The following is a 19884-nucleotide window of genomic DNA, read 5'->3' on the forward strand; positions in this document are numbered from 1 at the left end:
TCTCCCCTTGGAGGCTCCAGTTTCAGTGTGGATTGCCAACAGTCTGTGCCCTCAGCTTGGCACAGCTGGTAGGAGCTGTCAGGATATGCCGGACAAAAGGATTTCTCCAGACATGGAAAAAGTGTTTCCCAGGTCTTCACCAAATGGTGAACTGTGTGCAAATTTCCACCTCCCCACTGCAGCCACTTGGAGTGATATAAATTGGCAGAGTTTAGTGCTTTTCTCCATGGGATTTCTCTTAAACACCTATGGATTCCCAGAGCTGGAGGCTGAGTCTGCACAGTCACTCCCTCTCACCACCACTGTACAAGAACTCCTCAGGACAACTTGGGATGGGCTGCTCTTCACGTGCATTTAAGGAAAAGTTTAAAAAAAAAAAAAAAAAAGAGAATCAAAGCCTGGTTCAGGAGACAAACTGCTGGAAAATCTCCTGGGATATGATCTGTAAGAACTTTCTGCCTTCACTGCAGCACGAACTGAAGGAACCTCAAACCATGAGCCACTCCAGCTTTGTCTGTCCTGTTTATCCATCCCTTTATTCCCCTCTAGGGCTCTGCTTTCCCACATGGATATACTGCTAATAAACAGTGTAACAGTGCTGCATCCTCTGCTCCCCTTACTCACCTGTCCACACTTTTCAAGCAGGAGAAAAGAACAGTCAGCTCCAAATTAAAAAGAAAAGCCCATGGACCAACATGGTTTTTCCTCTGGATGAGCCCCCATCGCTCCACTGGAACTGAGGGAGCTCATTAAATGTATTCCCATTAAATGGGTAAGGGATGCAGCAGGGAATGAGATGTTAGGGCTGCTTCCCTGCCCAGAGTGGGGCACACAGAGCCTCTGGATGCAGCTGTAAATTTGGGTTAGAAACCAAGCCAGGAATTGCTGGCCCTGGGCGTGCCTCATCCAGTGGTGTAAGGGCTGCAGGCAGGGGAAGGTGGCAGTGCTAGTGGATCTGAAATTCCCATCAATCCCATCCCCTCCTGATCTTCCAGCAGGCAAAGAGAACAGGTTTGATTTGCAGACTGTGCCTCTCTCCCGTGTGCTCCTCGAGCCCAAAGGACAACAGTCACAGGAAGCTCTGTTTGCAGCCAGAGCCTGGATGGGTGGAGGGATGGATGGAGGGATGGATGGAGGGATGGATGGCCACCATCCCCTGCTGCCACTGGAGACTCGAAAATGTGCATTTAGAAGCTGAGGGTGTGTTTTAAACGCTTGTAGAGCAATTATAAGGATATAAAGCTGTTGGAGAGTGTTCAAAGAAACGTCATGAAGATGGTGAAGGGAACAGAGAGACTGAAGATGGTGAAGGGATGAGGAACAGCTGAGGGCACTTGGCTTGTTCAGGTGGAGAAGAGGAGGAGATCTCTTTATGGCTGGCAGCTTCCTCCCGAGGGACAGCTCCAATCTCTGCTCTCTGTGACAGGGACAGCACCTGAGGGAATGGCTGGAGCTGTGTCAGGGCAGGGTCAGGTGGGAGATCAGGAAAAAGTTCTTCCCCCAGAGGGTGCTGGGCACTGCCCATGCTCCCCAGGGAATGGGCACAGCCCCAGGTTGATAAAGCCCAAGGAACATTTGGATAACACTCTCAGGGATACCCAGGCTGGGATTGTTGGGCTGTCCTGGGCAGAGCTGCACTGCAGGATGCTTGTGGATCCCTTCCAAGTGAAGATGCCGGAAGCTGCGCTGCGGGAAAACCGAGATAAGATCGGTAAAATGACCAGAAACGGGGAGAACAGGAGCCCACGAAAGCCGCGGGAAGCTGTCCGGCCCGTAGCGCCGCTGTCCCGGCTCCGCGGCGGGAGGCGCCAAGCCCTGAGGGAAACGAGCGGCCGGGGCGGGGCGGCTGAGGGAGGAGAGGCCGCGGGGCTGCGGGAAGGATCCACCTTAAGGGGAGCAGGAAGCGAAGCGGGGCCAATCAGGCCGGGAAGGGAGGCCGGGAAGGAGGGACCGGGGGAGGGACCGGGGGAGGGCGAGAGAGCGGGGCCGGCGGGGCGCGATGGCGGAGGGCGGGGACCCGCCCGCCCCGGGCAGGTACCGTGGGCAGGGGGGTGCCGGGGTGGCCGTGCCGGGGGGACAGCGGGGTCACCGCCCTTGGCCGGCCCTTTCTGACCCCGCCGTGTGCCTCTCTCCAGCGCAGGTCGCAACCTGAAGGAGTGGCTGCGGGAGCAGTTCTGCGACCACCCGCTGGAGCACTGCGAGGACACCCGGCTGCACGACGCGGCCTTCGTGGGGGACCTGCCCACGCTGCGCAGCCTGCTGCAGGACGAGAGCTTCCAGAGGTGGGCATGCCTGCCCCGCGCCCCACGCACCCTCAAGAGCATCCAGTCCCAGCCCTGCCACAGGCAGGGACACCTTCCACTATCCCAGGTTGCTCCCAGCCCCGTCCAGCCTGGCCTGGGACACTTCCAGGCATGGGGGTTTTTGTGGGAGAGGTGTCAGGGAGGATGCTGTGTTCGCCGTCCTCACAGCTGTTCCTTTTGGGGGCTCCCATCTCAGCCCTTTTTCTTGTGAGAGGTGTCGGGGTGTTCTTCCCACTGTTCCCACAGCCTGCTCCTTTTGGGGACTCCCATCCCACCCGCCAGTTTTGGGATAGCTGTTTCCTAGGATGTTCTGGCTGTCCCCACAGCCTGCTCCTTTTGGTGAGCCCCATCTCATCCGGTTTTTTCATAGCGTGGTTTGGATAGGAAGGCACCTTAAAGCTCATCCCACCTTCTGCCTCAGGCAGGGACACCTTCCACTATCCCAGGTTCCTCCAAGCCCTGTCCAGCCTGGCCTGGGACAATTCCAGACATGGGGGTTTTTGTGGGAGAGGTGTCAGGGTGGGAGGATGCTCCCCTTTCCCCCAGATCATTCCCCTGGTTTCCCAGGAGGCAGATCTCACAGCTGCTCGTGAGGCTGTGGCAGCTGTGCATGAACTCTTTTCAGATCAGGATAGGAATGTGATACCAGGAAAATGGGAGCCTACGGATAATGGGGAAAACATACAAAAGGGATTATAATCAACTATAAACCTGAAACACCCACTGTTACAAAATCTGCCCAGTGCTAACCCTGTGACTGTGGGGATAGTTAATTAATTTTCCTGCATCATGAAGAAATCTGCTTATAGTGCTAAATGTTTCCCAGCCTTAAAAAAAAAAAAAAAAAAAAAAAAAAAAAGTGTTATTTCAGCAAAAAAAGGAGAATGAGCTAGCCCTTCTCTTCTCTCTGCTACCTGGGCAGCTGGGGCTCTTGGGACCCTTGGGTTTTTTGTAGGAAAAAGCAGAGTTTGACAGGAAGAGGAGGGTGGGGCCCACAGCTCCATTCAACAGGTGATGGGGTCCCCAGGTATTTTCCTTAGTTTTATGAACTCCTGAAAGGAGAGAAGTGATGTCTTTGAATTTGGAGGTAGGTATGGACCTGAAAGCTCACCCTAATGCTAACCCTTCCACTGGGCCAGGTAGCTCCAAGCTCTGTCCAGCCTGGGCTTGGACACATCCAGGAATGGGGCAGGCACAGCTTCTCTGGGCTACCAGTTTGGGACATCTCCCTTTAAAAGGGACAGAAGGGAGAGGTTGTTTTGGTTTTTTTTATCTGTGATTTTTGAGGTGGGGTTTGTGCAGGTGTGCAGCCCCTGGCACAACTAAAGCCCACAACTAAAGCTTCACCTGTCCAGGCCGCATCTGTCAGGTGATTGATAGGAGCTTTTTGGGGCCCTAAAAGTGCCAGAAATCAGAGAATCATATCGTGAGTGGGAGGGACCCACAGGATCATGGAGTCCAACCCCTGGCCCTGCACAGACACCCCAACAATCCCACCCTGTCCATCCCTGAGAGCATTGCTCAAACCCTCCCGGAGCTCTGGCAGCCTCGGGGCTGTGCCCATTCCCTGGGGAGCCTGGGCAGTGCCCAAGCTCCAGGGGAGCACCCTCCTGGAGGGGATGGGGCCGCTCTAACTGCGTGTTCCCCCACGGCAGCCGGATCAACGAGAAGTCGGTGTGGTGCTGCGGCTGGCTGCCCTGCACGCCCCTGCGCATCGCCGCCACCGCCGGCCACGGCCCCTGCGTCGACTTCCTGCTGCGCAAGGGGGCCGAGATCGACCTGGTGGACGTCAAGGGGCAGACAGCTCTCTACGTGGCCGTGGTCAACGGGCACCTGGAGTGTGCCAAGATCTTGCTGAAGGCCGGCGCTGACCCCAACGGGAGCCGGCACCACCGCAGCACCCCGGTGTACCACGCGGCGCGGGTGGGGCGCGCCGACATCCTGCGGGAGCTCATCAGGTCAGAGCCTGGGGCTGCCTCTCCCTTCCCCTGCTCCCTTGGGGTGCCTTCCCTCCTCACCTGGCTGCAGCCTCCACGCCTCTTGGACTGGAGAGGAGAGGGTGGAGAGGTGCCCAAAGGGACATCCTTGGATTTCCCATCACGGGGCCGTTCCCACCTGTTCAATCCAAGCCCAAGAGAGGAGACTCCAGTTCTGAGCCCGCCATCCAGGCAGATCCAAACCTTGCAATCCCCCCAACTTCCACCATGCCCATGACTGGAGTTAGGAGGGAGGTGGATTCCCCAGAAAACTTCCCTCAGGGGTGTTGGGTTTTCCCTCAGGCAACTCCCTCGGCAGCACCAGCAGGGCTCAAGGTGTAGCAGGAGGCTGTGGGAACTTGAATTGCTCCTTCTGTGGCGTGCCCTGGTTATTCCTTCTTTTTAAATGGGAAGATTTCTGTCCAAGGGATTGTTCTGGACAGCTGTGTGGTGCCATGGATGCCAAATAAAAAGGGATCATAATGGGAAAATGTAGGTTGTAGGGAGAAATAGTGAAAGAGAAGAAAATTGAAGGAATCCCTTTGATGACCTCAAATGCTAGAAAATAACAAAATGATTTGAATAGGAAAATATTCAAAATCCTTGGGGATTTTCTTCCTTTTTTGAATTTTCATACAAGTACAGCTTGGAGGAAGAAGGGGAGATAATTCCCCCCTCCTTGCTCCTTTCCCTACAAGCTGAGAGGAGGATGTTCCCTCAGCACAGGCTTGTTGATACAGGGTTCAGCTCGCTGCATTCCCAAAAATCTCCCCTGCTCTCTCCACCCAGGCAGGGTGAAATGTAGCAAATGGTATTTCAGCAGCACAAGGAGAGCTGATGCCTTGATTTATGTGTCTGCTCCTTGGGATAGCTCACCAGCAATATTAAAAGCAAGATTTTGGACAACTTTCAGGATTAAAAATTAACTGGAGTTTGTCCAATCTCTTTTTATTAGGCAATGTCTCTCCCAAGGCTGCTAAGCTAATACCAAATTGTCAGATTGCCCAAAATTTCAAATATCTCAGAGTAGGGATTTCAGAGATCTGTGCAGAGTTACTTAGTGAAAAATGCAGCCTTTATGTTACAGGGATTTTCAAAATGTTAGATCTACAGGATTTGGCAGGGAGAGTGCAACAAGGAAGACACTTTTCCTGAGATAGGAGGGAATATTTTGAGAGAACCTGAACTCAGGTGTGCTGCAGGTGTGTAAACATCACCTGGTTTGAAAATCCTCTTGGGATCCCTGAGCATTCCTACAAGTGCTGAAGCAAGCAAGAAAATCCCATCCATGAGCAGTAAATCCACACTATGGAGTGGGGATCCATTTTAATGGGAGGCTGCTGGAAATATTTAGGGTTCTAATGCCAGGGTATAAATGACATTCCTCATAATTTGGGATCATGCTGTGGTGGGAGCCATTGCTACCTGCAGTGGAACTGAGGGTAGCAAGGATGAGAGGATCCTTTTGCCAGGCTAAAAGTGGGGAAAAGAGAGCTGCCAGATCACCCTCATCCCTCAGGTGCATGCCTGACCCTGCTAAAAGCAGAATTTGGGGTTTTGCTTTGAATTGAGGGCTTCCACTGAGAATTTTGGTGGTAATAATGGGGGAAGAAAGGACTGAAATAGAGGGAGATCTGCTGTCTGCTCAGGAGGCAGCAGCCTTTAATCAGCCCTGTGGAAGTCCCAGAGCACAATAACTCTGTCCAAATGCTTGTGTAATCTGATTTTAAGGGGAAAAATACACTTTGTGCCATTTGCAGCTCTTAGAGGAGTCTCTCAGCCCTTGTTCTGGGTGTGCTTAGTTGGAATGAGACTCTTGCCATGCTCAGAGCTGCAGGATTTGGTTAAATATTTGCTGGATAGGGAGCAGTCCCTGCTGGTTTCAGCGACAACTGTGCCTTCTTTGAGGTAGGATTTGTCCCCAGGTATTTTCCTTAGTTTTATGAACTCCTGAAAGGAATATCATGCTATCTAGGGGAAAACCTGGTTCTCTGAGTGCTCAGTTTGCAATCTGGGGAGAGAGACTGGTGGGTGAAGGAACCTTTTCTCCCTCTGTGGGTAGAATGGACAGGGCTTTAGATTAAAACCAGCTACTCCTTAGGGATGTGTTGTCTTTCTCCTCCTTCCCATCCAAGCTGCATGAGAGGTACATGGAATTCCTGTCCCCACTGCCTGAGGGAATCCTCAGCAGATTCCAGCCCCTCCAACTCCTTTGGGAGCAGGGGTTTGTCAGGGATGTTTCACTGTGGAGTGCAGGTTCCTGTTTCTGTTTCCCTGCTGTGTGGGATCGAGCGCCTGTGTTGCTTTTTTGGCCTGTTTTATCCTGGTAGGGAAGTTATTTCAGCATCCCTCTGCAGTGGAGTCATCTGGAAACATCCCTGCTCCCCAGGCAGCTCATTAGCATCCAGCATTACATGGTGTTGGCTCAGGGCTGAGCCATCCCTGGTGCCAAGGCACGAGAGGAGAGAAAATACAGCTAAAAGTTCCGGGGTCAAGATAAGGAATGGGAGAGATAAGGAGTAAGGGGAGATAAGGAAGGGAAGAGATCACTTACTAAATACCATCATGGGCAAAGCAGACTCCACTCAGGGGTATCAGTTTGATTTATCCATAATAAAATCAGAGCAGGGTAATGAGAAGTGGAGTCAATCTTAAAAACCACCTTCCCCCACCCTTCCCTCCCTCTCAACGGGGAAGCAACACGGGGGAAGTTTCTGAAAATACCACCCCTGTACCTTCCCACCACCATGCAAACCCAATCCACCAGGAGGGCAAGGATGTTGCTGTTCCTCCTCTCTCCAAATCCCAGGCTGTTGTGGGCAGGGAAACATCTTTGCTTCTGGGAGATCACACTGTGTTGTCTCCACTCAGAAGCGCTGCCAGGCCCATCTGAGGGTAGGGATCCCAGAATGATGAGGTTGGAAGAGACCTCTAAGATCATCAAGTCCAACCAATGCCCTGACACCTCAGCTAGACTATAGCACCAAGGGCCATGTCCAGTGGTTTTTTAAACACATCCAGAGATGGTGATTCTACTGCCTCCCTGGGAAGAGCATTCCAGTACTTTATTATTCTTCAGTGAAAATTTTTTTCCTAATATCCAACTTATCCCTTCCCTGACGTAGCTGGAGACTGTGTCCTCTTGTTCTGTCAGTGCTGTCCTGTGGGAGAGACCAACCCCACCTGGCTACAGTGTCCCTTCAGGAAGCTGTAGAGAGCAATAAGGTCACCTCTGAGCCTCCTCTTCTCCAGGCTAAACAACCCCAGCTCCTTCAAACATTCCTCACAGGGTTTGTGTTCCAAGCCCCTCACCAGCCTTGTTGCCCTCCTCTGGATGTGCTTAAGCATCTCAGCGTCCTTCCCAAACTGAGGGGCCCAGAACTGGACACAGCACTCAAGGTGTGCCCCCACCAGTGCTGAGTACAGGGGCAGAATGACCTCCCTGCTCCTGCTGGCCACACAAAATCAGAGCAGGGTAATGAAAAGTGGAATCAATTTTAAAAAAGACCTTCCCCCACCCTTCCCTCCTTCTCAAGGAGGAAGCTTCTGAAATTACCACCCCTCTACCCTCCCACCACCAAACCCTGGCTGTACAAACCCAATCCACCAGGAGGGCAAGCCAGTGCTGGCAGGATCCATTGGCCTTCTTGGCCACCTGGGCACATTGCTGGCTCATTGTGTCCAATTCTGGGCCCCTCAGTTTAGGAGGGACATTGAGATGCTTGAGCGTGTCCAAAGGAGAGCAACAAGGCTGGTGAGGGGCTTGGAACACAAACCGTATGAAGAGCGACTGAGAGAGCTGGGATTGTTTAGCCTGGAGAAAAGGAGACTCAGAGGTGACCTTATCACTCTCTTCAACTTCCTGAAGGGTGGCTGTGGTGAGCTGGGAGTCAGTCTCTTTCTCCGGGCAGGAACAGACAGAACAAGAGGACACAGTCTCAAGCTGTGCCAAGGGAGATACCGGCTAGAATTAAGGAGGAAGTTTTTCACAGAAAGAGTGATCAAATACTGGAATCATCTGCCCAGGGAGGTGGTGGAGTCACCATCCCTGGATGTGTTGAAAAAAAGACTGGATGTGGCACTTAGTGCCATGACCTAGTTGAGCTGTTAGAACATGGGTTGGACTCGATGATCTTAAAGGTCCCTTCCAACCTAGAAATTCTGTGATTCTGTGATTCTGTGATATTCAACCAGCTGTCAACCAGCCCCCCCAGGCCCCTTTCCAAAGGGAAGGGCGGTTTCCAGAGGTTCTCTCTCCTGCACGTGTCCTTCAGCCTCATCCCTTGCCATTCCCAACCTTCCCTCCCTCTCCCTGGAGCAGGTACGGCGCGGACGTGGACGTCAACCCCCAGGCGGCGTTGCGCGGGCCGGGGCAGGCGCTGCGGCCGCTGACCACGCTGGTGGTGTGTCCCCTGTACATCAGCGCTGCCTACCACAACCTGCCCTGCTTCCGCCTGCTGCTCCAGGCTGGAGCCAACCCGGATTTCAACTGCTGCGGGCCCATCAACGTGCGGGGCTTCTCGCGGGGCTCGCCCGTGTGCGTGCTGGACGCCGTGCTGCGGCACGGCTGCGAGCCCGCCTTCGTCCGCCTGCTCGTCGACTTTGGGGCGGATCTCAACCTCGTCAAGGTGGAGGCCTTGGGGGTGGAGGCCACGGGGAGGGTCAAGGTGAACGCCGAGGCACTGGAGGTGTTCAAAGAAGCGAGGGGTGAGTGGGGTTGGGTCCCTGGAGTGCTGCTGTGGGTGTGGGGGAGCACTTTGGAGGGGTTTTTTGGAAGTGAAGTTGCTGCTGAGCTGGTGGGGTGGGTGTTGCTGTCCTCACTTAAAGGTCCATCAGCAATTAGATGATGGGGTCTAACAAGCTGACTAACAAAGCATTAATGACTTCTCTACTCACTGCTTTTCCCTGTTGCATTTTGTACCTTTTTTCCTTGTTTTCCCCTCTTGAGTCCTTCAGCAGCCCAACCTCTGTTGCTCCACCTTTTTCATCTCTCCCAGCTCTTTTCCATTGCCTTTTCCAAGGCATAGGGGTCCTATCTGAGCTGGGCTTTGGAGCTGTGGATCACCAGTTCTCCAGAGCCACAGAGGTGTGTCCCAGCAGTTCCTGTGTGACCCTGGGCTCTGGATGCAGGAGGGAGTTTGATCTGGACAGACTGGTTGGGAAGGAAAGCCACAAATGGTGGTAAAAAGGGGCATGAGGAAGCTCAGATGGAGATGAAAAAAGGGGGGAAAAGTGCAGCAACTCGGAAACCTACCTGGTGAAGGCCACAGCTTGGCACCAGGGGTGGAAGTGGGGTTTCCCTTTTTGAACTCCAGAGAAATTTCAAAGGGATTCAGGCTGTGGGATACAACTCACATCCCCAGGTTACTCAGCTTGGCATGGGCCTGGTTTTCAAACCTGCCGGGGGTTCTGAGGAGGGAGGCTCACATAAGCTGGAGTTCCATTAGGCCTGGGTTTACGAGGCAAATGGGACTCCTCAGGTGGAGCATATGGGATAATGGAGTGATGCCATGGAGGTCTAGCTCCTGAATCAGCAGGGGCACCACCCATCCTCTTGTCCCTGTGCTGGAAGAGCTCTCCACGGACTCAAAGGAAGCCCTCAAATGAAAGCTGGGATAAGGCCTGAGTTGGCCATCAGTGCTGTTGACATAATTTTAAAATGATCCAGATAGAACCGTGGAGTTGGAAGGGATCCACAGGGATCATCCAGTCCAACCCCTGGCCCTGCACAGACCCCCCAACAATCCCACCCTGTCCATCCTTGAGAGCATTGTCCAAACCCTCCTGGAGCTCTGGCAGCCTTGAGGCTGTGCCCATTCCCTGGAGAGCCTGGGCAGTGCCCAGCACCCTCTGGAGGAAGAACCTTTTCCTAAAATCCAACTGAAACCCTCTGGCACAGCTCCAGCCATTCCCTCAGGTCCTGCTGTGGGCTTGGCACTGATGGCCTCTGTGGTCTCCAGCCCTTCCAGCCTGCCCATGCAGTTGGAAATCTGCTCCAAACCCAGGAGGTTTGACCTCCTCACGAGGCAGGGTTTGTGCATGCTCAGCTCTCCCTCCCTGCCTCCGTGTTGCTGTTCTCCCTCTCTGTTTCCCCAGTAATGCTTCCCTGTGTTTTTCCTTGCAGGCCGTGCCCGGAGCCTCTTGTCTCTGTGCCGCATAGCTGTGCGGAGAATCCTTGGCAAATCCCGCCTGGATCTGATCCACAGCCTTCCCATCCCAGACCCCATTAAACAGTTTTTACTCCATGAACACAGTTAAAGGGCGGCTGGCTGCTTTTGGGGACAGTTTGACTTGGTAAATGAGTGCCCTGACAGAGCCAGGTGCCAGTCCTGCCTCTTTTTCCCTCATGGAGTGCACGTAATTCCCTGCTCCTGTGGATTTTTTTTCTCCTCCAGATTTAGGGTGCAGTGATTCAGTGTCTTATCTCCTTGGGGAGAGGCTGCTAAACGTGTGTGGCTGTTGCTGGAGCAAATACAATATATCCTGTGGCTGTTGGCAAACGTGTAACTTCTGTTACTGATCTGTGTCACACACACACCTGGGGTCTCTGTGGCATTTCTGTGTGGGGAGTGTCCCTACTTTACTATTTTTTCCATCACAGCAGATAAAACCAGAAGTTCCTACCTACATTTTACTCCATATCCCGTGGTAAGACCAGAGAAAACCCACCCAAATCCACACAATGGGTCTGTTTTGTTTGCATTGTGGAAAGGGGAGAAAAAAGGGGTTTTTTTGGAGGAGTTGTGAGATTTTGTGCTTCTAATCAGTGTTGCATCCAGCAGCCTGGGGTCCTTTGACTTCCAGTGCCTCTTCATGCCACAAACTCCCAGAAGAGTCATTCTGCAGGGAGTCAGCAGCCTTTTGTTGGGATCTCAGGGTCAGCCAGTGATGTGCTCAGTGCAGAGGAATCGTTGTCAAAACAGCAACTTTAGAAGGACAGAGATGATGGTGCCTCAGGATCTTGGGAAAAATCTCAGGTGATAATTGGTACTTGCTTTAACTTTTCCGATTCAAGTAAAGTCACTGTGTTATAAGTTAATTTTTTTTTGGATGATTTTTCTTTGCTAGCTCTTCTTCCCATGCTCATCCAACTGGCAAAGGTAATTTTTCACATGTGACCTTAAAGATCAGAGAATCCCAGCTTGGTTTGGGTTGGAAGGGACCTTAAAGCTCACCTAGGTCCTGGGCAGGGATACCTTCCACTGTCCTGGGTTGCTCCAAGCCCTGTTCCTGGACCCTATGGGGCCTCAACATTGGTTCCTAAATGTTCTTTTCCCAGAGGCATAAATAAATGCAAAAGCCAACCAAAGCAGAGGGTATTTCCAGACCTTCTCCAGGTGAGGTGGAGTGGAGCTGTGGGCAGGTGAGGAGGGGCAGCTCTGCACCATTCCCTTCCCAGGCCTGCAGCTGGTTTTGGTTTTCCCGGCGCTGGCAGCGAGTTGTGCACTGGCTTTATAGAGGTGTGAACATGCCTGGGAGATGCAAACAGGTTGTAAAGCCTCTTGGCACCTGGCTGGGGGATCCATAATGGTTTGCAGGAGCTCACTGTGCTCCTGAGCTCCAGTGTGGGGAGGCAGAAAATGAGATGGGCTGGCTTGAGAAAGTGCCACAGGAACAGCTTCTGGGGTGGGTTTTTCCCTGAGGATTTTTAGTTGGTTTGTAAATGGGACCCCCAGTTGGGGTGAAGGTGGTAGGATGGATGTGGGGAGAGCTGGAAGGACCCACAAAGATTATCCAGTCCAGCTCCTGGCCCTGCACAGACACCCCAACAATCCCACCCTCTGCACCCCTGAGGGCATTGTCCAAATGCTCCTGGAGCTCTGGCAGCCTTGGGGCTGGGACCATTCCCTGTTCCTGTGCCCAGGCCCCCTCTGGGTGGTGGTTCCACCTGGAATGAGCTGCAGTGAATGAGCTGGTATTCCTCAGTGGGAATGTCAGAGGGTGGCCCAAAGAAATTGAGAGAATGGGCTCAACTCAGTGCTTGATGTAAGTCTGGGCTGTAATTAAAGCTGAGCCTGTAACAATGTTAATTAGAGAGCCCATCCAAGGGTTTCCCCTGAACATGGGTCCATCCAGGTCTAAGGATGGTTTTTCCCAGCCCAGCAGCAAACCAGCCTGAGGTTCACCAGTGACTTGGAGATGTGCAGAATCGAGGCTTTGGAATGCCTGCATCATCCATCCAACTTCCATCTTCACTGAGAGACTTTGCCTCTGGAAATGGCCAAACCTTTGGCTTGAGGGCCTGGAATGAGTCCAACCTGGGGACAACTCACTTGAAATTAAGCTGTAGGTGGACAGTATTCTGTTGGAATGGAGTCCCTGTGGAGACTGGTTGCTGTGTCTACTTAAACCCAGCTTTGCTGAGCTGGTTTAATATACAGAGAATTTGAAATTTTCACTGTAGAGAGATAATAATCTTGAAATAGATTCAGGATATTCATAGACTTCTTTGTCCTGTCCTATAGGGGAAAACCCTCCATCCTGTGCCTTACCCTGTCCTTTTAAACCCAGGAAACAATAGTCTTCCAGTATGAAATGTCAATAATTGATGCCTTTCTATCCTTTCACACTATATAAACAGCATTTCTTTTTGCCTTAGCTTGGACTTCACCATTCCCTCCTATGCAGCAAAGCAATCCATTTTGTACAGGTGTTTTCCCCCATGTTGTCCATGGGGCATGCTCAGATAATGTGAGTAAAAATTGAGTTTTGTGAAGCTGTGGGGTGGGAAATGAAACATTCCTGCAGTGAACGTCCCATCCATTGAAAAATGCCCAGAATATTTGTGCAGTATATACCAAGTGTGTGTGGCCTGGCCTTGCTGGAAGCTTGAATAGGCCAGGATCAGAAGATTTGGGAAATGCTTGAAGAACCAAACCAGGTCTGGAATCAGCCAAGCAGCTCCAAAGCTGTCTGTTCACATTGGCTTTCCTGTCTTTGTTGCTAAGGAAGGATTTCCAGGGCATGGGATGCTGGTAGCTGGGATCCCAATATAATTTCATGCTCATTTTGCAAAGGGTGAGGGAAAGGCATCTGTTGGGTTGAAGTGGTTTTTTGGTTGGATTTGGAGGTTGGTTTGTTTGTTTCTTGTTTTTCAGTCTCTGGAGTCAAGTAAAGCCTTTTTTACCCCAGCTTGAGTTACAGTACCTTTTTAGCCCTTCCTCTTCCAGTGAAGAAAACTGTGGCAGGACACAACAGAGGGGACAAAATGCCACTTCCAGGAGTGCCCAGCAGTGCCTGTTGGCTTTTCCCAGGGTCAGAATGGTTTGGGGCAGCAGCAGGATCAGACCTGAGGGCAGGTGGATCCACCTGCAGCCCAGTAAAGAGCAGGATGGCTCTGGATTTGGGAAAGCCTGGATCCTGCCGGCCTCTCCCTGTGCTGTAGCCACTGGAGGGGGCCGGAGAACCGCGGTCCCTGCCTGGGGGTTACAGGGACAGCGCCGCTGCCACCTCCTGCCTTGTCCCTCCTGGGCGATGTTCAGGGCATCCTGAATTTTTTCCACCTTCACACCAGGCTGAAGAGGGCTCTTTAAACCTCCCATTCCTGCTCCTGCTCCCTTGGTCGCTCTGGAAATGCAGCTCCTCAGTTTGTCTTGGCATGCAAGTAGATGTAATTCCTCAAAATATTTTTCAGCTTTTTTATTTTGTGGCATTTTCACTGGTGAACTCCCTACAAGCTTGAGCAGCAAGAGTTTCTGCTGGTTACTCTGTTTTTCCTGGGGATTAGCATGTGTACCTGAGGATTTAGTCCATGCAGCTGCCTCCAGGCAAGGGCACAGTCCCTTTTTTAGGATTCCTGCTTTTTTCACTTGGGAGATGTTTGTCTGATCTGCTGCCAGTGTTTCCTCTGAAGGCAAAACCAGAGTTTTTCCTGAACTGGAAGAAAAGCATCAAATGGTCTGGAATTATGGTGATGAAAAACAAAGCCAAACAAGCCCTAATCTTAAATTTTAACACTTCTAGCCTCAATATTATTCTAATTTGGAGTGTCTCCCTCCTGCCTCTTCATGCATCTCCCCACAGGCCACCCCAACTTGGTACCCACAATCGGTGACAACATCTCTGTGCTGCAGCTTGGAACTGCAGATTTATCCTCAAACAGGAGAGATCTGTGTGTCTGAGCTGCCAGTTTGGGGACAATAAATGTGGAATTGTTTAAAGGAGTTGCCTGTTATTTACCTGTGCCCTCCAGGACAGACAAGCTGGGATTTCTGATCCCCTCTCACTGAATTTCCTGTGTGACAGACTCACCTGAGACCCTGTCCTTGCTTTTGTAACAGCATTGCAACATGTTCCTTATTACTCACGCTCGTTAATCTCATTCTAAGATCTGCAGCAGCAAGGAAAATATTTCTTCTTGCACTGTGTGATGCCCAAATATTCACTCTGGGCTCTGAGAGCTGACCAAATCTCTGGCAGTCTCAAAGCATTTCCTCTAGGATCTGTTGTTCCCACTCCCCAGGCACTGCTGGGGAAGCCCCAAGTTATTTAACTTTTTATGGTTGTTGTTGTTCTCCATCAGCTCCTCCAGCCTTGTCTTCCTTCCCAGAAGAGCTCGTTGTGACCCCTGCAACTTGCAACTGAGAAGGAAAAGATAGAAAAGAAAAAGAAGGAAAGAAAAAGAAGGAAAGGTTCTTGATGCCTCTTGATCCCTGGAAGTGTTCCAGGCCAGGCTGGACAGGGCTGGGAGCAACCTGGGATAGTGGAAGTTGTCCCTGCTCATGGCAGGGGATGGAATGGGATGGGCTTTAAGGTCCCTTCCCACCCAAACTTTCTGGGATTTCATGGAGAGGGCAGTGGCTGCCCAAGCCCTCCCCAGCCCTGCACAGTGACAGGAGGCTGCAGCCCCCACAAAGCTCATTCTCCCACCTGCATCCAGCACCTTTCCCATTCCCTCACCTGCATCCAGCACCTTTCCCATTCCCCCACCTACATCCAGTACCTTTCCCATTCCCCCCCCTGCATCCAGCACCTTTCCCATTCCCCCCCCTGCATCCAGCACCTTTCCCATTCCCCCACCTGCATCCAGCACCTTTCCCATTTTTCCCTCTGCATCCTGCACTTCCCCCCCCAGCCCACATGCTCTGTTTTGCACCTCTTTTCATGTGTTTTGCAGTTCCCATTGTTGGTGCCTGGGAGAGGGCTGCAGTGTGCTGTTGTTTACAGGAAAGTGCTCTTTGTTTCCCCGGCCTGGAGCATCTGGTGTTTGTGAGAGGCACGGCGCAGCTTTCCAGCAGAAACTCAGCCAGCCCCGGCCTGCCTGGCCAGGAGTCCATGTGTGCCACCACGGCCCTGCTCCTGAAAGGCTCTAAAACCTCCAAAGTGAGGCAAGCCAGGCTGGACAGGGCTTGGAGCAGCCTCGTGGAAGGTGTCCCTGCTCACGGCAGGGCGTGGAACAGGATGGGTTTTAAGATCCTTTCCAACCCAAAGCGCTCTGTGACTCCCCGATCCAGCACGGAGAGATAAATGAAGGCAGGATGGGTAGGATGGAGCAGCAGAGCTCTGTTGATTTATGGCTCCAGCCATTCCCCCCCAAGGCATCAGGATGATGGACGACCCGTGCACGCTCCCCTCCCCGTGGCACAGGCTGTCCCTGAGCTTTCCAAACATACCAGGGTGAGGTGATGCTTGCAGACACGGCATTCCCGCTGATGGCGCCTTTCCACAGTCAGCTGAAAGCTGCTCGGGGAATTTGGGAAGCTGGGCTCCAGCCATGATCTGCTTGGCCAACCCTGCACTTGCCTTTCATTTTAATAATTTGGCGACATCCATTTATTTTAACGTTTCGCAAAGCGGGGCCTGCGTTTCCTCAGAGAAAATCAGAGTTGAAGGATGGTAAAATGCCTCCATAAATTGGAAGTTAAATAAAGGAGCAGCTTTTAGAGCACTGAGTGCTGTTAGCCCCACATTGCGGTGGTGTCACTCACAGCATTGTGAGCCTGTGGTACCCGTTGGAGGCACGGGAGATTTAGGAAGCCCATGGAGTGGGATGGATTGTTTGGTGAGTGTTTCTGAGCCCGCTTTTGTTTGCAGTTGGGATGCATTCATGGGTTCACCCCTTGTTTCACTTCCCACAAGATGCAGTTTTTACCAAAAATTTCTTTTTTGGGGATGATTTTAGCTATTGAGCATTTTATATCAGTGTGAGAGCAGCTTCTGGAAGTTTTATCCCTTTGATCTTTACACAAGGAGTGTTTACAGGGACTTGGAGTGCCAGGACAGGGGGGAATGGCTTCCCACTGCCAGAGGACAGGGATAAATGGGATCTTGGGAAAGAATTCTTCGCTGTGAGGCTAGGGAGGCCCTGAGGTTGCCCAGAGAAGCTGTGGCTGCCCCTGGATCCCTGAAGTGTCCAAGGGCAGACTGGACAGGGCTTGGAGCACCCTGGGATAGTGGAAGGTGCTCATGGCTCCTGGACATTCACCTCCAGGTCCATCTTACTGTGCTTGAAAGGAGTTTGGCTTTGTAAAAATAGATTGCAAAACTGTTGTCTGAAGGTGTTCAAGGCTTTACCTTCATCCAAGCAACGAATAAATCCTATAAATACCATTAGGCAAGCAGAAATTCCCAGCTGTCCTAAGTTCCATTGAGTATCAGGTCCTTTAATTACCAACCTCCATTAGTGCAAACTTTCCAAGCTGAAGCATTCTGGAATCCCAGAGGGATTTGATGGGCTGGAAGGGACCTTTGAGCCCCTCTCACCCCACCCCTTGCCATGGACCATCACTCCAGCCGAGCGGGGGCCCAGCTGTGAGATCTGACAATTGAGAGCTATTTTTAACCCAGCAGCCCGAGACAGTGTCTGGTCCCTCTTGCTGGGAGTTGTTCTTGCTGGGTGTTCAGCAAACTTTGGGCTGGATCCATTAACTTTCAGCTCAGTGATAACCCTGGATATTTCACGCATGGTGGACCGTGAAGGATGCAGGGATGTCAGCAGAAGATGTTGTGCCAACGCAAACAAGGCCAGGAAGTTTTACTGTTCCCATTGCTGGGAGCCTTGTTCCTCTTCCCTCTGTGGGTGTGTCTGTGCATCAAGAGAGGCCAAAAGGTGCAGGTAAACATAAATCCCATATTTCTGTGCTATCCAAAGACAAAAAAATGGGAGAATTGGAGATTATTTGTACCTTCAGACTTCTGGAACTCTGAGCTTTGTGCTGCTGTGAACAGCTGCAGGTTTGTGCTTGCTTCCCACAAGAGAGTGTTCAAAATGCCACACAGTCATGGTGAAAATGCATCATGTCCACTCTGAACCAGCACAGAATCCACTGGGAAGCCTTGGCTGGACTTCCACTTTGGTTCCCAACTACGGTGTCCGTCTAGCTAAAGGAAAAACTTTTCCCCCAGAGGGTGCTGGCACTGCCCAGGCTCCCCAGGGAATGGGCACAGCTCCAAGGCTGCCAAAGCTCCAAGAACATTTGGACACTCCTCTCAGGGATGCACATGGTGGGATTGTTGGGGTGTCTGTGCAGGGCCAGGAGCTGGACTGGACAATCCTTGTGGGTTCCTTCCAGCTCTGGAGATTCCACGGTTCTTTTCCCGGGCACTAAAAACGCTCTCCCGGCTTTGAAGTGCCCGATCTGGTTAGCAGGGGTCAGATGCTGGAACGTAGCTGAGGATATTGCATGGGCTGATTAAATCAAGGCATCTGGCATGGATGTCCTCCTGCAGATAGGTTTCCATGGAAAACAGTTCCCATGCCATGAATGTCACCCGAGGATTAGATTACAAATCAGATGGATCTCGTGTGCTTCCTGAGACCACCAATCCTCCCAGAGGCAGCTGCTTCCACAGCCCAGAGTGCTGCTCAGGGGTCAGGCCCACAGCTCCCTCCTCCTGACGGGATTCCCCATGTCCCTGTGCAGGTGACTCCATCAGTGCATCACCATTTGCCTTCCCAGTATCAGAAGCTGCCTCTTGGCCTCCTCTGCATCTCACATGGGGGATGGAGCAATGAGCTCTCCATGGCCCAGATCCCATGGGAACATCCAAGCCTGGGCACAGCCAGGCCCATTTTCTCCTTGAACTCAGGGTTTTTCCATCACATCTCTGTGCCCAGACTCCCCGAGTCCAGGCTGGTTGCCGTGGATGAGTGCCACGTCTGGTGGCTGTGATTCACCCCGGCGTGCGGGAAGTCCAACCCAGCGATTCATTTCCCTGCAGCTGCCGAGCACTGACGTTGGTTTAGCCCCACTGGGGACAGGCAGAGAGGATTTTTCACCAAATGGCCCCGAATGCTGAAGTCCCCACGTGTTTCAGCTCTTACTCACCCTCTCCTAACAGCAGAAGTAGCTGCTCTAAGGATGGGTCAGAGCCTCCCTTCGTGCAAGGTGACGTCGCCTGCTGGAGAAGCAAAACCAGTTTGTACCAGAAGATTCTAATTGGTTCAGGACTTCCAACGCCTAGTGAGAAACTGGACCTGGGCAAACTTTATTGCTGCACCTTTCACTCTTGATTTTTGCCCCTCTGTTCACCTGTAAAGTTGACAAGGAGCTGTGGATTGTGGGCACGTCAAGTTCTGAGTGGCCTGGGCACAGCAGGTGCCCAAGCAGCGCTGAGAGCCCCACTCTGCAGCACAGAGCCAGGGCACAGAGGGGCTCTGGGCTTTTGGGGTCTCCAGGCAGATGAGGGACAGGCAGAACTTGATTTTTGGGTATGTTGTGGCTCATGGGACTTGCGTCAGGCTGCGATTCAGCAGGAGCCGGTCTCTTGCCGGTGCTGCCAAGATCCAGGAGTTAATTCTTATTCCATGAGAAGGCCAGAGCTTGCATCCAGCCAGTTCCCTGGGGTGCAGGGAAAGAAACGCTCTGAGAAATAAACACAGACACAAACAAACACCAGACTTGGCGTGCGCCTTCGCAGGCAATGGGAATATCTTTTCGATTCCTGCCGAGGTAATTGGCCTGCAAGGAAACTTCCCTGCTCTGCCCTTTGGCTCCTGGGGAGGCTCTGCTTGCCAAAATGCTTTGTGGTCCCTTGAGCTGTGCCTGGGCTGGACTCTGTTCTTCTGCCCAGCCTGGCCCAGCCTGGCCCAGCCCGGCCCAGCCCAGCCCAGCCCGGCCCAGCCCAGCCCAGCCCAGCCCAGCTCTCCTGTGTGCTCGCCCTGTTCCTGGTCTAACCCATTCCCAGGGATGTGCACTGAGCCTCCTTCCCTGGAGCCCCACCCTCTTCTCCTGCATTTTATTCCCATTCTTGGTGCTCCTCACAAAAAAAGCTTCCCCAAATCTCCCTTGCTCCTGCTGAGGTTGTCCTTTCTGTGGGGTCTTTCCCGTGTTGCTGGGGTAGGATCTGATCCCACCTGGCTCTTCTCTCCCGAGCCTTCGTTTGCATTGCTCCACACCTTCCTGGACATCCAAGCCCAAATCCCTGATCTTACCTGCACCAGAGCCTGGATGCTTTACCCCCCTCTGCAAGGCAAACATGCCAGAGTTTTCCAGGCTTTCAGAATTCATGGGAATGTGGAGAATCCCACACCTGACAAACCCCATCTTTCTGAGCTGCTGTGTTTCCCCCCACCCACCTTCCTTTGGCTTCCTGCAGCTTTGCAGTTGTTTTTGGAGTTCTAAAATGCTGCCACATTTTCTCCTGGATCAGGAGGGAGAGGAACT

General features: G+C 52.3%; 1 protein-coding gene across 1 annotated transcript; it reads left to right on the forward strand.

Moving 5' to 3' along the window:
• The first annotated feature begins 1970 nt into the window (after positions 1 to 1970).
• On the forward strand, positions 1971 to 14368 carry ASB1 (ankyrin repeat and SOCS box containing 1). Its single transcript, XM_050987633.1, has 5 exons — positions 1971 to 2034; positions 2136 to 2282; positions 3959 to 4261; positions 8601 to 8986; positions 10404 to 14368. Exons 1-5 carry the CDS (start codon positions 2000 to 2002, stop codon positions 10535 to 10537), a joined length of 1005 nt encoding a protein of 334 aa, XP_050843590.1. The 5' UTR covers positions 1971 to 1999; the 3' UTR covers positions 10538 to 14368.
• The last annotated feature ends 5516 nt before the right edge of the window (positions 14369 to 19884 follow it).

The sequence above is a fragment of the Serinus canaria genome (assembly GCF_022539315.1).
Source record: "Serinus canaria isolate serCan28SL12 chromosome 7 unlocalized genomic scaffold, serCan2020 HiC_scaffold_29, whole genome shotgun sequence".
In the NCBI taxonomy this organism is placed as follows: domain Eukaryota; kingdom Metazoa; phylum Chordata; class Aves; order Passeriformes; family Fringillidae; genus Serinus; species Serinus canaria.